At 35.6% G+C, this 21,109-nt stretch overlaps 1 protein-coding gene across 4 annotated transcripts in view; it reads left to right on the forward strand.

The window, feature by feature from the left end:
• PIEZO2 (piezo type mechanosensitive ion channel component 2) overlaps positions 1–21,109 on the forward strand; it is a gene marked incomplete at both ends in the record, with an annotated part of 483,404 nt that overhangs the window by 229,386 nt on the left and 232,909 nt on the right. For all 4 annotated transcript variants that reach the window (XM_084251721.1, XM_084251720.1, XM_084251722.1 and 1 more), the window contains one exon: positions 6,693–6,735. In XM_084251721.1, the coding sequence (XP_084107847.1) occupies positions 6,693–6,735 (43 nt within the window). The remainder of the gene's footprint in view (positions 1–6,692; positions 6,736–21,109) is intronic.

Here is a 21,109-nt window from a genome sequence, read left to right on the forward strand (position 1 = left end):
AAGAATGTTTATTCTAATAGCCATGACAATTCTCATCTGGTAATTAGGACTTAGATATTTTTTCAGATCTTGCAATTTATCCCAAATGTTAAAATGTGCATTGACTTGGAAAATTAGATTGCTTGGGTAGATATCATTCAGTAGAACAGACATATCTGTGGTTTACTAGACAACATAAGAACATCTTGATACTTGCATGTAAAATGTCACTACATGTCAATTGAGAAGAATCTATTTTTCTCTTAAAATTTCACATTGTGTTTAACATTTAGTGTGTGGTGAAATCACAACGCTGATTAGATATGAAAAGCCTTTTCCTTTCAAGAGTTAAAAACAATATAGCTGATGAGACTCAACAACAACAAAGAAAATAATCCTGTCAAAAAATGGGCAGAAGAGCTAAAAAGAAAGTTCTCTGAAGAGGAAATGCAAATGGCCAACAGGCATATGAAAAAATGTTCAACATCACTTGTCATCAGGGAAATGCAAATCAAAACTACCATGAGATACCATCTTACACCAGTGAGAATGGCACATATTAAAAAAGCTAGCAACAACACATGTTGGCGAGGTTGTGGAGAAAAAGGAACTCTACTGCACTGTTGGTGGGAGTGCAAACTGGTCCAACCACTATGGAGAGCTGTGTGGAGATTTCTTGACCTACTAAACATAGAGCTTCCATATGATCCAGCAATTCCACTCCTAGGTATTTTACCCAAAAGACACAAAAACATCAATTCCAAAGAACACCTGCACCCCTATGTTTATAGCAGCACTGTTTACAATAGCTAAGCTTTGGAAACAACCCAAATGCCCAAAAATAGATGACTGGATCAAGAAGATGTGGTCCATATACACCATGGAATATTACTCAGCATTCAAAAAAGATAAACACATGCAATTTGCAGCAACGTGGATGGAGCTGGAAGGGATCATGCTCAGCAAAATAAACCAGAAAGAAAAAGAAAAATACCGGATGGTCTCACTCATAGCAGGAATCTAGAAAACTTAAATAAGGGACCAGGAAAAAGAATAACTTTAAGAAAGAAAATATCAAAATCAACAAACAACTATGAACCAGAGACACTCTATAGGGGGTGGGGGATGGGGAGGGGAGGGATTGGGGTCAAAATAAGGGGGTTGCAATTGTATGGGAAATATAAAAATAAAATTTATTAAAAAAACAAAATAGATGAAGTCTCCACCAGAAAGCTCTTAAATGATATAATGTCATAATGTTTGGGCATTTTATCATAAATTTATGTACCAATACACATGTTTAATTTCCTGTGCTATATGAAAATACTTGCATATTTATAGGAATATGTTGGCAAAATCTACCACTTCTGTAAATAGCTAATTGTTTTGAAAGAGGCAGAAGTGCAGATTCAAATTCAGATAGCTCTCAATGTCTGAGAATTCTTGGTCAAAAACTGTCCAATGTCTTCTTTGACCACCAGTTTTACCACAGCATGTAAAACTATGGGGAAATCCAAGTTACTTGTTTTTCATTTTTCTCTTTTTTTTAAATATTTATTTATTTATGCATACAAGAGCTGGCATATAGGTCAGAAATGTAGGGGCTTAGAGGATACACCAGAGACAGAATGGGGTACAGAACAGGCAGACTGACTGAAATACACTGCTGAGGGGTTGCTCCCTGGCTGGCTGTGGATCGAAATCATGCTGCAGAGGCTGCAGATTGCTTCGTAGTGTGGTGCTTAACCTCTTGTGCCACCAAGGAGGCCCCACTTGTTTTTCTATTAGACATTAAACAACAAATTGTTTGAGAGAATGATTGATAAAAATAATAAGGCAATACAATAACATGAGTAAACAATTTGCAACATACAGCGTTTTTGATTTTCCAATAATGTCTAGAAAAAGATAATGTTACAAATGAAAGGGACCTTTTGAAAATTTATTCATTATATTAAGGGAGAAGAAAGACCCAAGAGTAATTTGTTAAATGGAATGCAGGTGATTGATTGTAGGCAGAGCTATAATTAGAACTTAGATGTGTGATATCAAGTAGCAGAGCCCTGTGGTTTTTAACTACTACTACAGAAAAAAAATAGTAGAAATAAAAAAAAAAGTCTGCTTCACTATTTAAAAGTTATATATTGAGGTATGGCCTCTGTCTACATTTATTTGTAGAGCACAAACTCCTGCTGAGTGCACTGAGTGTCAAACAAAATTAATATAGAGAAACTTGTAGGCGATAAGATAACAGATGAAGTGAAAAGTGGTTTGGTGAGAAATAGTCTACTGTAGGAATCCCCCACCCTTCTAAAATTAAAAATTAGACACACAGAACCTTAAGGAATATGTATTTTTAAAATTTTATAGTATAGCCCAATCAGGGCTAGAGGAATATATTAAGAAGAATAAAAAAGGAGAGCAGTGGAAGGAAAGACAAGAATACAGTCCCAACATATATAAAAGCATAAGTAAAGAAGTTAAGGACATTGGTTCTGGAGTTCCCTAATCTCTAATTCTCAGCTTTCTTACCTGCAAAGGGGATATAATAATAATAATACCATTTCATGGAACATCTGGGAGGTTTAAACCATGCTTCATGCTTCAGATTTTTCACTCTGTTCTTGGGATTAGTGCTATAAAGGATAATTTTTAAAAGTGATAATACATAATTCATTATTTGTAACTACTTCATTTAACATTAGAAAGGAAAACCACCTCTTCAAAACCGTATCCATTTCGCTGTGCTGTATGTGTTGTTTGTTGTTAATGTTGTTTGCTTTTTTCTGAAGAATACGACAGGCTTTAGAGTCCTTCATATTATAAATTTCACTTTCAAAGTGTTGAATCAAGTAAATCTGCCAGCTACTTTTGCTTTTTTTACTTCTCTCTCTATGTTGGACTGTTCTGGCAAAGGAGAATAATATTAGCTTACCATGTAAAACATGGTTAATGGTTTTAAAAGAATTCCCCAGCAACTGAATAATGGACTGGCAAAAATATTCTTGGTGCCAAAGGATCTGGATATGTCTGTTCCATTTATTGTGTATTTTTTTTTTTGTTTCATCGAGGCTAAGTGCTCACAAAAGACATAAAAAACCCAAACCTCTAAGGGTGTGTGGTGGTTGAGGGCAGAAACCATATTTAATATATTCAGTCCCGATGCCTAGCATATGTTAAAAAAATTTTTCAACCGGGTAGATTTTAAAGATATTTTGACACTGTTCAATGTTTCATGAATCCAGCAGCATCTAATCTAGTAAGCAGAAAGGAACCCTGAAGAACTTTAGAAAATGAAAGATTTTTATAGGCCTATGGGAGAGGGACAAGGAAGATACACTAGTAAAAAGCAATTGGTCATGGCAAGTTGCCCGTCCTTTAGCAGGCAGCAGGGGTCTCTCAGAGGGATGATCTCACTAGCGCCGAACAAATAATTCCTGGTTCACTGGTTTAAGAGCCCATTCCTGGGAGAGGCTGAAATTGAAATTAGAATTCAGTCTTAAGTCTTGGTTTAGGTCTTGGAACTTAGAAAAAGTGACTCCATTTTGGACCTATTGTCTCTTTTCTTTTAATAATTATTATGATGATTAGTAGAGTATCAATAGCAAATAATGATGAATGCTTGTGTTATGTAAGATGCTTAAGTTTGTTTTTTTTTTTAAGATTTATTTATTCATTTATACAAGCACTGGCACTGGGTACAGTCAGAAGCACGGGAGGGTGAGAGAATCCACCAGAACCAGAGCAGGGAACAGAACAGGCAGACTGACAAAATACACTGCTGAGGGGAGCAGCAGGCATGGCAGGAGAGGTCTGTCACGCCATGTGGGACCCTCGCCGGCGGCCAGGGATCGAACCAGCACTGCAGAGGCTGCGGGCAGTTTCACAGCCCAGCGCTTAATCGCTGCACCACCAGGGAAGGCCCATGATGCTTAGGTTATTAATTAAATTGACTTCTAGAGACTAGATGGAACTTGTTGCTCCAACATCTCTGTTGTGCTTGGTTGGGAACCCTAATCATGTTTATTCTAAGGAGTACTGGAAGCTTATAACTTGTTCTGTCTGTTTGAATATCTCTACTTTTCTCAGAATTAAGAAGACGGGTTTATTTCTTAATAAATTCCCATGTCTCAAAGTTTGTCAGTGCAGTATGGCAGTTATTTATTTTTATTTTGCCTTGATAATAAGTTCAATCTATAAAGAATAATATTTTGGGGGGCCACCCCGGTGGCGTAGCGGTTGAGTGCTGGGTTGCGAATCTGCCCGCAGCCTCTGCGACGCCAGTTCGATCCCCGGCTGCTCCCCGGCCACCGGAGGAGGGTCCCACATGGCGCGCAGACCTCTCCTGCCGCCCGCTGCTCCCCTCAGCAGTGTGCTTCGGTCCTTCTGCCTGCTCTGCTCCCCGCTCTGGCTCTGGTGAATTCTCTCACCCTCCCGCGCTTCTGACTGTACCCAGTGCATGTACAAACAAGCAAACAGATAAATAAATAAATAAAAATACATGCCTCTTTAAAAAAAAAAGAATAATATTTTTTGAATATATATATATATAAATATCAAACTAGAAATATACTGAGAAGATCTGAGGGGGAAATGGAAATGTACAAAATTTGAAAGGTGTTTTGTTTCTCACTGGAAGCAAGGAAGTCAAAAGTATCATCTACCCATACCACCTTCCTCCCACCCCCCACTATCTTTTCCACATGAGCTGTGCTCACACTGTCTGGTTCATTCCAGTAGATGCCTCTTAATCTCACCCACTTCTTGTTTTGGGCAGAGCTGTTGCCAGCTATCCAGAAACAATGTGGTTTCTGATTCAGGTTGTGTGTTTTTGCTCATGTCCTAATCCCTAGGATCCTGGAGACATAGTAATTGTCTTCAAAGAATTCCTGAGATAGAGAATCTTAAAAGTTTTGCACATGATTCACAACAAATATGACATCATATGGGACCCTTTCCCCTGGGCCTGGGACAATGAGGCATTAATTCCTCGGCTGCTTAACTAAATTCCTTGCCTTTTATACCTACTCAGTAAAGTTTATGACTTGCATAAGAGTGATTTCATCCAAGGAAATAAACCTGAATCTGTTTAAAATTTGTGTGCGCAAATGTGTGTATAATTCATATCCCAAATTTGGTCCTGATTTTCAGATGTTGAACAATCTGTGCATCCCTTCAATAAATCCCACTTGGTGATTGTCTATGATCCTTTTAATATATTTTTTGAATTTGGTTCCATAAGATTTTAATATCTATGTTCATCAGGGAAATTGGTCTGTAATTTTCCTTTTTTTAAAGGTATCTTTGTGTAGTGTTACTATCAGGGTAATGCTTGTCTATCTATTAATCCCATGTAATCTAATTTTTTGGCCCTTATTTATTTTCTGTCTTATAATGGAAAAATTAAAAATGCATTGTTTTTCCAATGGCAAAAGAAAAATTGACAAAATATACAGTTTTCTAGTTTTAATACAGGGAAATTTACTATATGTCAAATTATTTGCTAGATCTAGGCTCCAGGTTAAAAAAAAAAAAAAACTAACAAACCTGAGATAGTGTTACTTTTGGCTAAAAGCATCCTGAAACCAACATCTCTTCAAAAGAAAATGTAATTGACTCATTATAAGTCTGAAAGTCTATTTAACTCTGAGAGACAGAGTGACCACCTTAAGATAAACCATTAGAAGCAGGGTTCTCAAGAGAGAAACATCAAATCCTCATTTATGGTGACTTTCAGAAAATAAGCAGGATTGTTTCTAGCTGCTCTGGAGACCAGTGCTAATCTACCATTTCCTGTTTGCAGAATGAAATTGTACACAAAAGTTGTAAATATATGTTCTGATTATCAGGCAACTAGTTCACAATACAAAATATGATTTTTGGCTAGGTGAATGTTTACCTTCAATAGTTATTGAAATCAAATTAATTTTGCCACTTACTGAACATCAGAAAAATATGAAACTATGTGTCAGTACAAACACTTAACTTATGCCAAAGCAGAAATTTTATTAAAATGGGGTTTGATCTTATCCAACACTTAGAAAATTATTATGCCTAGAATGTAGGAAATAGCCATTACACGAAAAAATTCTGAAACTTGTTTTTATATCCGACATTTTTTGTGAATTTGCATAGATGATTCTTCAAACCATGTCACTTGACATAGCACTTTTGCATTCAGGAGACTTCTGATTCAAATGCTTAGCTTGAAAATAAGGGAATGGTAATCTTGTGCTTCAGCATTGCTTAGAAAAAGGCACAGTGTATACTGAGTTAAAATTTTAGTCTTGTAGCTTTCCATATGCTATATAAAATTAAAAGTTGCATTTTAACTACAACAACCTATCATATATTTTTTCCTTATTTTGACAGGAGGTTTTTGTCTGTATTACTTTGAATTGGACACATTTAAACTTTCAGAGATTGCTTTAGTGGCTTACTACATTACCAGAGGAAAGCATGGTAGAACTTTGTCATATTGTAAGGCTTGAGGGGATGGGTGATAGGTCAGGGCAGGGGCTATGCCCTTAAATCCTTACGTGACTCATTCTTGGACAGGTCTTTTGGAATGGGGATTGCAATGACACATTTTAGAGAAAACAAAGTTACCCCACTTAAATGTAAAACCTAATATGTGATAGGATATGCACAATCAGGACAAAACTCTTTGGATACTTAATGTACACTAATTATGTTCCTTCCTTTTGTTACAGGCTCAACATGGGAAAAGACATTTCGGCAGATTGGCTTTGAAAGGTAAGCATGTCTCTGTTTTTAGCCACTACTATCTTATTTTATTCCAAGCAATTTATTGATCAAAAATCAATAGTCTTATAACCACCACCACTTCAATAATTGCATGACCTGAAGATATCATTTTTTCTTCTGAATTCCAATTTCTTTATAAAGTAGACATTTGCTTTATAAAATTCTTGCTTTCACAGAGTGGAAATAAGGATGGAAGGAAGCAATATTTTAAAATTCTTCTTAAATAGTGAAATGGTACTTTACAAAGTTGTATAGATAACTAAGAGAAGTAAATTTGACTGTTCCCTGGCTACATTACCTCATAGTAATATTCAGTTCTCTAAATTCAGAGAAATTGACTATCTTCCTGATTATTTTTTATATCTAAGCTCCAAGTAAAAAAAAAACAAAAAAAAATGAGATTGTGTTATTGTTAGCTAAATGCATTTCCACATCAACATCTCTTAAAAAGAAAATATAATTGACTCATTATAATGTCAGAAAAAGTGGATGTAGGGTCAATAAAATGACTAAACAACCTGCCTTTGGAATTGTTAACAGTATATCAGACAGATTCACCCCTCGGTATTTAGCATCTTTTATTGAACGTGCAATATCAACACAGCTATTTAAATAAAATAATTTTAACTTTTTTTAACTTAAAAGTAGATTTTGACTAGCTTCACCATATTGAAAATGTGTTTTCATGTGTTTTGATGAAAGTAACAGATTGCTTACAGCCTATAAAAGAAATAATAAAATATTTTAAAAGGGCATTGACATAAGGGCAGTTTAGTGGAGGGTGAATGGAACATGTGCACATATGGAGGAGCAAAAATGTAACACAATATTACAATAAAATTATATTATAATTATATTATAATTATATTATAATATATTATATTATAATAAAAAGTATATTATAACATTATATTATAATATATTATAATAAAATCATAAAAATATATTATAATAAAATATTATAAATTATATTATAATAAAAATATTATTAAAGCACAATAGTAATTAAAAACTTACAAATGCATTGTTTTTCCAATAGCAAAAGAGAGCAACATACTACCAGACTGTGATAGCAATTCATATATCTTGTTAAAATTGATTCGGAGACTTATTTCTTTCTCTACATATATTTACATGCAATGAGCACCATCACTGTTGCTCTCACACTAAGTTCTCATATTTAGTATTTAAAGCTATTGGGGAAAGTTGGTTGGTGTGAGTGGGCAGATTCTAACCACCAACTTCAAAGAATAGAAAATCACATACTTTTTATTTCATGTGAAAACCTTTCCCAGAGAAATTTTTCTCAATTCTTCTTTCAAAATATGAAAAATATCAAGCCAACCAACAGGGAAATTTGACATCATATACCCATTTCCCAGCTTTGAAAAGACTTGCCATACTTAACTTTTTCAATTTTTGTTGTTGAAACAATTTAAATAAAATTTCAGACATCATGTCATTTTGTCCCTACTAGGTCAGTATACAGCTCTGAAAAACATGGGTGCTTTCTTCCAGAAGCATAGGACCACTTGTAATATGGAGCACAAATAACAATAAGTCCTTAGTATCCTTTAATACCTAACCAGTGTTCAAAGTTCTTGCTTATTTCAAAATGCAGATACTGGTTTGAATCAGCATATTCCTGGAGTTTATACATTCAATTCCAAGTTCTTAATCCTCTTTTAGATCATTTCCTCCAAATCCTTCTCAGCTTCATTTTGTTTTTCTTCACATCATTCGACTTCTAAGTAAACAAGTTCATCTGTTTCTAGATGTCTCTCATTCTAGATTTGTATGTTTATGGTACCATTTAACTTGTTTAATCCCACTATTTCATGTAAACTCAAATTGTTCCCTTTCAGCCATTGAGAACAACTTCAAGTGACTTCTTGTCCTTCTGATATAGGTCCACTGGTCTGTTACACCTTCCATGTTTCTAGTACAACTAATGTACCAAATCTACCCAGTATTCCAGATCTGAGGAGGAGACAGCTCTATTTTCCTTGGAGAGTGGTTATTTTGAAGCACAGTCTAAATACTAGGGTGGCTCATTAATTTTGCAGTGGCATTGCTTCTCAATTGTTTCACTAGATGAAGTTAGGAAATACTTACATTAAGAAAAATATATCTTGAATTCTTACATTATTTCTATTTCAAATGTAGCTTTGCAGAATAGTTAACTTTTCTGAAATTATATTTATATCTCTTTTCATTTTTACTAAATATATTGATTCTTAACAAAACTTATTTGTTCAATTTTAATGCATGTATAGTATATTCAAAACAATGCTATCAATAATACAAATATTACCACTAGTAATAAGACTTCTGAAGTTTTTAATATTTTAGCTCAATCCTAATTTTTATTTTCCAATCAGAAAACTAAAAACTATAGTTGCTTTTTTTTCCTCCTGCGGTCATATTCTAAATTTTATATATAACTTTGTTTCCCTTTGAATATTTTTAATTTTATTTTTCTTTTGATTTTATTTTTGAATATATTATATTTATATGCCTCCATGAACAAACTACATGACAATATTTTTCCAGAGAAATGTCACATTCATCCATTTCCCATTACCTGTTCATTCTTTCTCTGTAGTTACCTCTATAGTTTATTGGTTTTTGGTTTAGCTTTGTGATGTTTACATTTATTTTCATCTGCAAAATAATAGTTATGTTTATCTGTATCCTTGCCCTGTTCTTGCATGAAGTGTCATATTATATACATTATTCTACACTTTAACTTTTTTCACTGAAAGTATATGTGTGTGTGTATATACACATATCATTGCACATCAGATCATTGCACATCAGATCATTGCACATCAGCACACAGACATAATTTTCACTCCGTTACCCTGCAGGGGGCGCACCTTTGAGCTCACACACTATAGGAAACTGGATGAATCAGACTCACAAATTGGGGATCTTATCCAGTATGAAGCTTTACTATTAATGTCAAGGGTGCCATTAATCAAAGGACACTGATTGTGAAGGGAGAAATTCAGGACATCACATAGCTTCTGAGGTTGTTCCTGCTGACCAGATCTTTGTTTTCTGGGCCAGAGAGAAAAATGAGGATTCTAATGAGGTTGGCATGTTGCTTGCATAGCTGAAAGCATTTCATTTTGCAACCTTCCCAGTTTTACAGCTAAAAAAATTGAATCACTCACATGACATTATAGAGGGAATCATGCCTTATAAATCTATAAATAGATTTGTTTATCATAATAATTCTAAATCAAGGATTTTCTACTCAAAGCATTCTGAGGAGGAGAGATCTTTTCCCAGCAAAAAACAAAAACAAAACAATCTGTTTGCTCAGTGATCTAGATAATATGTTTATAAGGAAACAATACCAGGTCACTTACTTTCATGCCTCTTCTTCATATCTCCTTGGTAATCATGGGGAAAATTCATTACAAGACACTCCCTGAGTCTTTCAGTACCCTATGGGTGGGCATTTAGGCGGCCTATAGTCTTTTGGGCTTACTAAAAGCAAAATATTGTAATGAATAACCTTGCACATGTATTTTTTGCCAGATATCTTAGGGATAAATTCCCAAGTAAAATCAGAGTATATTCATATAGAATTTTGCTAAATATTGCCAATTTTCTCTCCCTAGAGTTTCAATAATTTGTACTCCTATAGCAGCATGGGTATAACCATTTTCTCAGATCTTTACCTACAGAGTATGCTATAATACTGGGGATTTTTGCCAATCTGATAGACAAGAAATGTTACCTCAGTGTCCTTTTAATTTGTGTTTATCCTGGGTAATTTCCCCATAAAGGAGCAGATTGAGAATTTTTGCTATCTCCTAAATGAAACACCTGGCAGAAACTTCTAACCTCATTTACCGATTCAATGATCAAGAGGATTTGGCAATTGAAATGCAATTGAAATATTTTCTTCCTAGCTTATATGACTCTAACCTTTTCTTTATTGAATAGCGATGCAATGAAAACAGCTTGTTTCATGTAGTGTTAAACAGTTTCTAACCCGTACAAGCCATTGAGCAGGGATTGACAAACTTTTTCTGCAAAGGACAGATAACGGGCACTCAAGAGTTACAGGCCATTCAATTTCTGTTGCATTTTCTCAATTTTACCAATGTAGCAGAAAGTCGCCGTAGAAAAGTATGCAGATATTCCGATAAACCTTATCTACAAAAACAGGGAAGTGGCAGGACTTGGGTGCTGGTCATCATCTATTGACATCCATTGGAGACTGTCTTTGCAGCTTACAAGTAGAGAAACTCAAAGAAATCAAGTAGTCTAATCATACAGAGAGAGCCACCTGTGTTGACCTGCATTTACGTAAAGGTTTGCCTACTTTCAAAGACTAAGATTTGCGCCTAAAACTACATTGAATTCTTAAATCACAGGTCTCTTGTCCTGTGTTGCTTTATTTTTCCTATCATTATAGCTCTAAGGACATATTCTCAAGTCATGAGTCTTATTAATTATTTTCATTTTATAAATAATTTAAATAATGCTAGGTCATGTAAGTTCTATATTGCAATACCTCTGATTATAATTGTTATGCTTCCACTAGAAGTACAAATAAAATATTAAGAAATATATCAAATGTTTGGGCCTCCCCGGTGGCGCAGCGGTTGAGCGCTGGGTTGCGAAGCTGCCCGCAGCCTCTGCAGCACCAGTTCGATCCCCGGCTGCTCCCCGGCCACTGGAGGAGGGTCCCACATGAGGCGGAGACCTCTCCTGCCACCCGCTGCTCCCCTCAGTCTTTCGGTACCTCGGTCCTTCTGCCTGCTCTGCTCCCTGCTCTGGCTCTGGTGAATTCTCTCACCCTCCCGCGCTTCTGACTGTACCCAGTGCTTGTATAAATAAATAAATAAATCTTTAAAAAAAAAAAAAAAAAAAAAAAAGAAATATATCAAATGTTATACTTTATTTTTGAAGTGTACTTTCACTTTGATGATCATTTTGATTTTTAGATCTTATTTTACAGTGCCATCCCATGTGTTCCCAGGCTAGTGCTTGCTTTCCCATTTAAGCGTTGAGAGTATTGTCTGCATTGTATCAAGTGTCTTAAGATATAGAACAGACATTGATCTTATATGTTATTTTATACTTACAGTTGTAAAGACTGTGTGAAGCAATGCTAATAAATGTAGCTCTCCTTTTTATTCTAAAGTTAACATCTTTCTTTTAAAGGGAATTCTAGCTATATTTTAAATGAAGCCATCTAGTTCTTTAGAGCAACTGTTAGAGATATTGATCCTTTCATCACTATATCCTTTGAAGTTTTCCAATCAATCTGTTGACCGGTAGATTATTTTAAAGTGGTGACATCCAAAAGAAAGAAAATAAGTGACTGAGTCAGCTAAAACTTCAAAGCTTTTTCCATGAACAAGAAAGCAAAGATGCTTTTATGGTTCATTTTGTAAATGCAGGGAAGACCCAGGGGCTTGCCCACCTGCCCTCCTTGCAGTAATATTTGCAGTGAGATGGTGTTCAGCCATTTCCTTTGTGTAAACTCTGTGATTCTACACATTGTCTCAGAAAACATACACAGTGTCACACTTGGCCATAGTTGAATTCATGATAAAAGATCGTGTTCACCTTGCAAGCAATCACACTGCCCATCTCTGGGTATATTGAGTCTATTTTAGGACTTCATGACAGGAGTATTGTAACATGGGAAGGACATGTTGGAACATAAATTCATATATCATAGTGCCAATTCTAATGTACCCCTCACCAGGGCTGGTACTATATATGCCACATAACAAAAGATCACTCAGTTATGGGTTTTGTTTTTATTCTCAAGAAAAATTATCTGTACCTGACATATTTTGTTTTTAATCAAAAAGTTCACCTTTCTGCATGGATATTTTAAGATTATGATTATAAAATTTCCAAATTATAGTCATTAATCAAGGTCAAGGTGATGCAAGTGGGCTGGCTTTGCAAATTCCCTGGTACTTTGCATGTGCTAAATAAGTGTGTCAACTAGCTTGTGGTCCAAGTTCTTAGTGGTTCAGTAGAACAAATGTTTCTCATTCATGCAAAATCTGGGACATCTTTAAAGACAGCTTACTTCCATGTGGTGTGTCACTGGTTGGCTTTAATCTTGTGGCACTTCTGTCTTAATGTGGGGCTTCTGAGTTTGCTTAAGAGTGGAAGGAGAGGATTTCCTTGGTGGTGAAAGGGGTTGAGTCTCAGCATGATGAAGCTATCAGCAGCCACGGCAGCATGAATTTGATCCCCTACCAGGGTGCTAACCCACATGGCCCAGCAGACCTCTCCTGTTTTTCCCACTGCTCCCCTCAGCAGTGTATTTCAGTAGATCTGCCTGTTCTGTTCCCCAATCTGCCTCTGGTGAATCCTCTCACCTCCCCGCCACTGCACCTTTGGCCTAAACCCCAGCTCCTGTATGTGTAAACAAATACAATAAATCTTTAAAAAAAGAGTGGAAGGAGAACTTGGAGAACTGCATACTGCATGCCCAACAGGAAATGGCTTTTCTCACTGTGTTCTCAGCTTATGGTCCAAAGTAAGGCCCTACTATGTGTGCAGAAAGGGAACAAGCAATGAAACTATTGCAAGCTCAACTAATATCTATCACTTTGAGCAAGGTCTAGTTTGCTTGCTAAAACTGCACTTTTCATTTGAGGGGAAAAAAAAAAAAAACATTTCTTCAAGTAAATAGGCTCATGAATAGTAACCTGCCAACAGAAATAAAAGTTCCTGTTTTCTGGGAAATCTTATTACTGCTTATTTAAAAATAGCAATCTCTTACTGATCTCTCACCCCTTTTTACTTAATAAGTAAATAAGTTTCTCTTAACAAATTTCTATCACCAGCACTGAACCTCTGGTTGCATTGGTAATGATAATGTACATGACTAATTTGATGCTCTAGTTTCATTGCAGAATGAAATACATTGCTCTTCCAAAATTTTTTTTTTTTTTAAATCACACTGAAAACAACCTGCTGTGGTTGTTTTCCATTTACATTACTAGTGAGCATCAAATAGCTGGAGGATCAAAACGTTTTAAAATTTGACCTTCAGTTTCCCATGGAATCTATTCATTCTCTAAAGGAAAAGGCCAATAGAAACTACAGGTTATGTGAAAGTGGGGGCTGGGTCAACAGAGAAATGGCATACTAACATTTATTTATCAAACATTTATTAAGTATCCTTTATTGTCCACTCCCTGGACCAGCACTGGAACTTATAAGATGTCATGACCTGGGTCTGCCTTCAGAAGCATAGGTCTGAGCAAACCTATAAGATTAGAACAAGGATACCTGAGGTTAGAAGCCTTGTTCTAACAAGGCTTAGAACAAGTTTAGACTGTTTCCCCCCATATAGACATAAATCAAAGGCATGACCATGCCTTTGGAGGACTTGACAACCTTCCTCAGCCTTTGAGTGGGCAGCCTCCCCCATGTCTATCCCATGGTGCTCCCATGTGCCCTTCAAGAATCATGGCTTTGGTGACCTTCCCTGATGGTTTACTCCCAGCATCCCCACTTCTTTTTTAACATGTTTTACATTCTCCTCCTAGAGGAACTGAACCTATTTTATTGAAATATTTCCCCCTCAATGTTCCTCTTCTGTCTTCTTGTCACCAAATGTCTTGTTTTAAAATAAAGTAAGTGCTCTATGACTACACCACCCTGAATGTCTGATCTTGAAACTAAGCAGGGTCAGGCCTAGTTAGTTCTTGGATGGGAGAACAAGGCTTCTAACCTCAGGTGTCCTTGTTCTAATCTCATAGGTTTGCTCAGACCTATGCTTCTGAAGGCAGACCCAGGTCATGACATCTTATAAGTTCCAGTGCTGGTCCAGGGAGTGGACAATAAAGGATACTTAATAAATGTTTGATAAATAAATGTTAGTATGCCATTTCTCTGTTGACCCAGCCCCCACTTTCACATAACCTGTAGTTTCTATTGGCCTTTTCCTTTAGAGAATGAATAGATTCCATGGGAAACTGAAGGTCAAATTTTAAAAGGTTTTGATCCTCCAGCTATTTGATGCTCACTAGTAATGCAAATGGAATTATGTTGTTTCTTTAGGCAATGTTACATAAAATTTTGAGAAACAATGAAAAGGGAAACGCCAATGATGAGAAGTTGGGCCTAAGATATGCAATGATAAAGTAAAATCAATTTTGATAGAAACAAACATATTAATTTCTACAGTTACTGCTATATTTTCTGAAGTTTTAAGGACATAAATCATAGAATAAGCTGGATAATTTGCATATCTGTTTATTTATGTCAATACAGGTATTTATTTATTTTGCTTCTTCGAGAGGTATACAGAAAGGAAAAAGTAGTAAGTTCAAATTGTGTCAAATCATGTAATCTTGTGGTGTCTGACTTTTTTTTTAAAGAAGATAATCTTATTTGGGATTTACTACTGTGATGTCAAGCTTGTAACTTTATAAGCCAATACTATTTTTGCATATAGAGGTACACAAAACATGTTTCTTAATTAAATCATTTACTCTGTTGTTTACCTTCTAGAAAGATGAGCTTCTAAATACTTTAATTCTTTCAGACTATATATAAATAAGTATTCCTGTAAACTTCAGCAAGCTGTTTTGAAATTATGATATAAAATATTTGTCAAAGTAATTTATATTCAGGAAATGACCAGAGGAAAAGGATGTTTGTGTATTTTAGTGTTTAAAATTAAACCCAACTTATTTATTTATTCATTTATCTGAACATTTTTAAACTCCCATTTGTGCCCACTCTTAGGCTAGATTTGGATTTTCAAATGAACATGATAGGTCTTGGAAAGGGATTTATTAGATTTATTAAAATAGATCATTATATGCTGGTCGCTCTGCAAAGTATGTTGGTGTCAGAATGATTGAATTCTCACAACATTCCAGTGTCTGATTCTGCTGACTTCAGCTGTGCTGACTAATATATTCATATCTCAGTGATTTACAATACCAGAGGCTTAATTTTTACTCTTATTAAATACCAGCTGTGGATTCACTGTGGCTCTTCACCAAGTTCCTTTTGGGATCCAGGCTGAAACAGAGTTTTCATTTTATATTTATCCTCCTTGTGACTGGGAAAAGAATTGTTATGACCAAGCCAAGCAACGACTCCTCAAGTGTTTGTTCAGACCAATAACTTCCACTTGTGCCACTTGCAGTCTCCGCAGTAGGTCACATGACTGGTGCCAGGTTCTATGGGCAGAGAAGCATGGTCTATTGTAGGGTGCAGTATAAGTCACATAGGAATGGGCAGGGATGTGTATTCTTGGAAAGGAGAGTCTCTATTGGAAGAAATAATGTAGTAATACATGATGAAAGTAAAATCAGAGTGGTTAAGTATTGCATTTAAGATCACACAGCTAGTGAGTGTCAAAAACAAGATGTGAAATCAGCTTTTGTGACTCCACCTTCCATATAGTCACAATGCATCATATCAGAATTTATGATACTTTTTGTCAACAAGCATTTTTAAACACATAATAACTATACTTGGGGACTGAGGTGATGGGATGGGAATCTTGGTCTGATAGAAAATACTGATATGTGATCATAAGATATAAGCAGTGAGTTAATACTGCTAGTTGGTACAATCATTTGAAAAAATTATTTTCGAGCAGGTACTATGTACTAGGTACCTTTAGAATGATGTACGTGGGAGCGGTAGAGGAGGGGAAGGATGTGTAGATGTATGATGAGGACAGGGGGCTGAGAGGACACCTGACCGCCTCACACAGAAGGAAGGGGGAATTGTTTTTAAAAGTTTCTGCCTATGCAAGATTTTGAAGAAAGATTACATTGGCATCCCCCCCCCATCAGATGTGAGAGATGGAGAATAAGATCACAAATGAAAACTGAAAACTGGGTGAAAATCACCTCAGGAAGTACCTTACAGACAATGCCAACAAGTTCAGATCTTACTTTAGTATCTGAGAGCCAATGAAGCGTGTAAAACCCTGGGAATATAAAGTTAGATGACCTTCCAGAAATATCATAGGAAGCAATACAAACAGGAGCTTACGTGAACAAGGACATCATCTGGAAAGTACTGCAGTGCTCAAGAGAATAAGTGCTCAAGAGAATGTCTGAATTGAGGTAGTGGCAATTGAATATGGTGAGGATGTGTGAAAATTGTGCTTAGGAAATAAAACTTGAAGTTATAACTTGGAGAATGATTGGATGTGGGCATTTGGGAAAATAAGGATTCTGGAATGAGCCATAATCAGTAGATTGATTCCACTCTATAGCTGCTGTCTCCCCCCATCAAGTCACTACTCCTACATCTCTTCTCTGCCCGAGGACTTTCTCACTTCCTAGGAAACGTACTCCACTCAGGTAGAGGGTAGTTTGGAAGGGCTTGAGATTAAAGGTCCAGAAAGCATAGTGAGCAACAGAAGGAAGAGGATAAGTGCCCCAGGTTTCCTATTCTTGGACAGTCCAAGGTTTACTCTGCAGACTTCTTCAGAAACTTCCTAGCAACCCCTTGTGGTAATGACCTATCAACAATATCTATTTGTGGAGTACTGTGTCTTCTCCACCCCTCACTGTCATATCCTTGCTTGCTTGTACTTTCCAGGAGGGCTTCCCAAATAAGCCACCTGCATTCAAGGTCTCAGTTCAGGGTTTGTACTTTAGAGAACCGAGATAATAGTATTAAACTATCTTAACTGATAACAAATTTAAAAGGTTGGATTCCAAAATTATCTTTGAAATGGACTTATTTTATGAAAGTCAAAATTACACTATTATTTTAATAGTGTAATTAAAATAATTACACTAACATTTTAATCAAATATTGTGAAACTATAGTTTTTTGATTCATGACTTTTTTGGTGGGGGAGGGTAAAGTCATATCATCAAGTCTTAGAGAATTTGATGAAATGAATGAACTTGTTACCCAAAAAATTCCACATATACACATATAACATAAAAAATTTACAGTTTGAGGAGATTCAAAGAACACTGTCCATAAAGCTTAGCTTAAAATTCTGCTTTAGATGAACAACTTTATATTTTTTTTCAAAATTTTAAAATGTTCATCCCTTCCCTGAATATATGATTTGAATTCTCCAGAAGTCCTGAAAGGATTTTTGCATGTAATTATACTCAGTCACAGAGAAATTAAACAGAAGAGCTAGACCTGAGATTTTTTTGGATTGGTCGAAACTAGATCTGAATTTTCATTTAATAAATTCAAAAAGATGAAATCTTATATTAATCAATTTGTTTTACTACCACCTAATAAGAATTATTATAACTATAATGACTATAATAATATCCAGCTAAGCATTGTAGACAATACTGTGTATGCATCATCTCTAGTAAACCTATCATGACACTACCATGTTCTTGTTAACACCATAACTAGCTTATGGATACAAAAGACAAGACTCAGAATATCTCCACCCAGTGGTCATGTGGCTTATAAGTAGGGCACAAGGCATTCAAAATCTGAACACCATTCAACCTGCTTTCTCATTTTAGGTTACAGTGGCAGTTGTCATAAATAACCCTATTGCCCTTCATTTGTAATATTCCTCGCTGTGTGTGGGTTTGTGTGCACATACATGACATGCGTACCAGCAGAAGTTGGTGATTTGCATTTCCTGCTTCACATCTTTCTACACTCACAAATGCCAGAATCCTTGCTTATCACAATATTAGAAAGGTTAATGGGGAATCCTGAAAAACAAAGAAATGTCCCTCGAAACAATGGTAGTGATTCTATTGTTGTATGCTCATAAAGTAAAACTAACACCTAGGTAGCTTTTCTTTAGGATAATCAGTCAAACTTGGAAAAACACAAGAAAATCAGCTGGAATAGATTTTTCCTGAATTCTATCATCATTACTTGATTTTTGCTAAACTTCTATTAAAGTCACAGAATTCAGTTGTCTCACACCAGGGCTCTGTACATATATTAAATATTCTTTGGCACCAACAAACTTTTTGTTTTTGAATAAGTCTTTTTTTTTTCTCTCTTACTTCCTTTACCAAAAAAAAGTCATTAAATAAAGAATCAAGCATAGTACTAAGCAATAATATTGTTTTCTCTAAGTGTGTATTCAGAAAACTTGGATTCACTACTAATGGCTAACTGAGGCACTCGGTTAAAAGGGCTTTAGTCACAAATAAATGCTGTAGTCAGATAACCACATTTCATTGTAATACAGTCAATTGTAATTTCATTCATTCTTAGTCTTCAGGATGCTATAACAAAAACACCACATACTGGGCTGCTTAAATACAAATATTTATTTCTAAAAACTCTAGAGGCTGGAAATTCAAGATTAAAGCACCAGCAATTTCAGTGTCTGGTGAGGGACCCACTTCCTGGTTCATAGATGATGTCTTCTCGTTGTATCTTCACGTGGAAGAAGGGTTGAGGGAACTCTGTCTCTTTTATACAGGCACTAATCCCATTCATGAGGGCTATACTCTCATGACCTAATCACCTCCCAAAAGCCCCAACTTGCTAGTATCACATTGAGGGTTTTAACATCTGAACATATGATTTTAGCATCTGAATTTTGAGGGGATACAAACATTACAGTCCATACTAAGTGCTTGTGGCTCCCACACAACCAGAAGAAAAGTTAGATTTACACATCTGTGTGAAAATAAATAATAGGTTTTTTCAAACTAGAGCCATGCAGTTGATCAAATTTTCTGTTTTCTTCAAAACACAAATTAAAATTCACATGTATATTCAGATGTGTGAATGGACAAGTGGTGTGTGCATGGACATGTGTGACAAATAATTTACATTTTTAGGCTTCTAGAATTTTCCCTAAGACTTTGACTTCTACTTGGAAAGTAATTATCTTAATCTTACTTTATTGAACTATTCATCATATAAGTATTTGGTGAAGGGATTTACTTTTCTTCTAGAAAAAAAGAAAAAAACAACTATATCCCTTTATTTAAACTTCTCTTTATTTTGAAACATGACTGGAGGAAAAGATCCTCTGATTTGTTACTCCATCTTTGCCGTCAAGTCATTGTGAATAATCTAAATAGTCTTTGAGTTAATGAGTAATAAAGATCTGGTTCTATGAAAGTGCATTTTTGAACTAAAAACCTAAATCCCCAGGTGGTTACCTTGGCACTTTGTTCTGTATAAAATCAGACGTACCGGTATGAATGTTTTAGATTTTGTAATCAACTTTGTAATATATCACCTACAGATTTGCAGTCTTAGTGCAGACAGCATGATGGATAATAGGCAGGAAACTCATGCTGTTTGATATAGAGGTAAACTTTGGATGTTGAGTCTATAAAATGGAATGTTTTAGAGAAGTGTGTTAATAGTCAAATATTTCTAACCATAGATCTCATATTTATTATTTCTTTTGCTTCTTACTTACAAGTCTGAAATTAGCTCTTTTAAAGCTCCAACTGCTATAAAATCCTTTCTCCATAGCTCAGACAATAAAACACCTTAGCTAGAGATCAAAACTCTATTGATTGAACAAAGTGACAGATTATATTAGGCAGATCTCAGAGGAACTGCTTGCGTTCTCTGTCATAACACTTGGAAGTCATAGTAATGAACAAAAAGGAAACAATTCCTTTCTGGTTCTTCTTTCTCTCGATCTATTGCTACACATACACGAACATACACGATCTATTGCTACACATACACACACACACACAGTCACACACAGCATTCCACAAAAGTCCCTAGATTTACACAAAATATTAGAAGGAGCAAGCAATTAAAATATTGCACTGTGTATAGAAATCTCATTAAAATAGGTAACATGTAAATGAAGATTCAAGGAAGTAACTTTTTTTAAATAATAATTTATTATTTTATTTGTGGTAACATTGGGATTCTCTCACCTAAGTAACTTCTTTACACAGGAACAGTAGCAGTTAGATCTTTTAGGTGGTAAAACCCATGCTCTTCTTCTTTGCCAGTCTCCTCAAGATATCCTCAACCCTGTTACCAAAGTGGTGGTCATGCATGATATGATTGGTTGTGTTCTCTGCCACCACCACTTTCTTGGCCTCAATTTATGGCATTCTTTGTGGCTAAGGGGCCCTGGGGAAACTGGTCAGCAGGATTGCCAGCCTTCATGTATCTGTGGAATCCTTTCCTCCCACTCTCTTCTTGGTATCTTTGTTACCACACTAGTTTGCACATACCAGAAAACTCTCCTGCCTCTCAAAGACTATCCCTCTTTTCTATAGATTTCCTACAGTCATTACCTAGGTTGAAGCTCACTTTACTCTTTCTTGGGAATGTGGATGGTCTGACAACATATCTTTCTACCCTATTCCAAGTATTATGTATCCCTTTCCTGTGCAAATATAAAGAAATCTTTACCTAATTACTGAATTAATTTCTAAATCTCCAA

The sequence above is a fragment of the Talpa europaea genome, assembly GCF_964194135.1.
Source record: "Talpa europaea genome assembly, chromosome: 13".
NCBI classification, from domain to species: domain Eukaryota; kingdom Metazoa; phylum Chordata; class Mammalia; order Eulipotyphla; family Talpidae; genus Talpa; species Talpa europaea.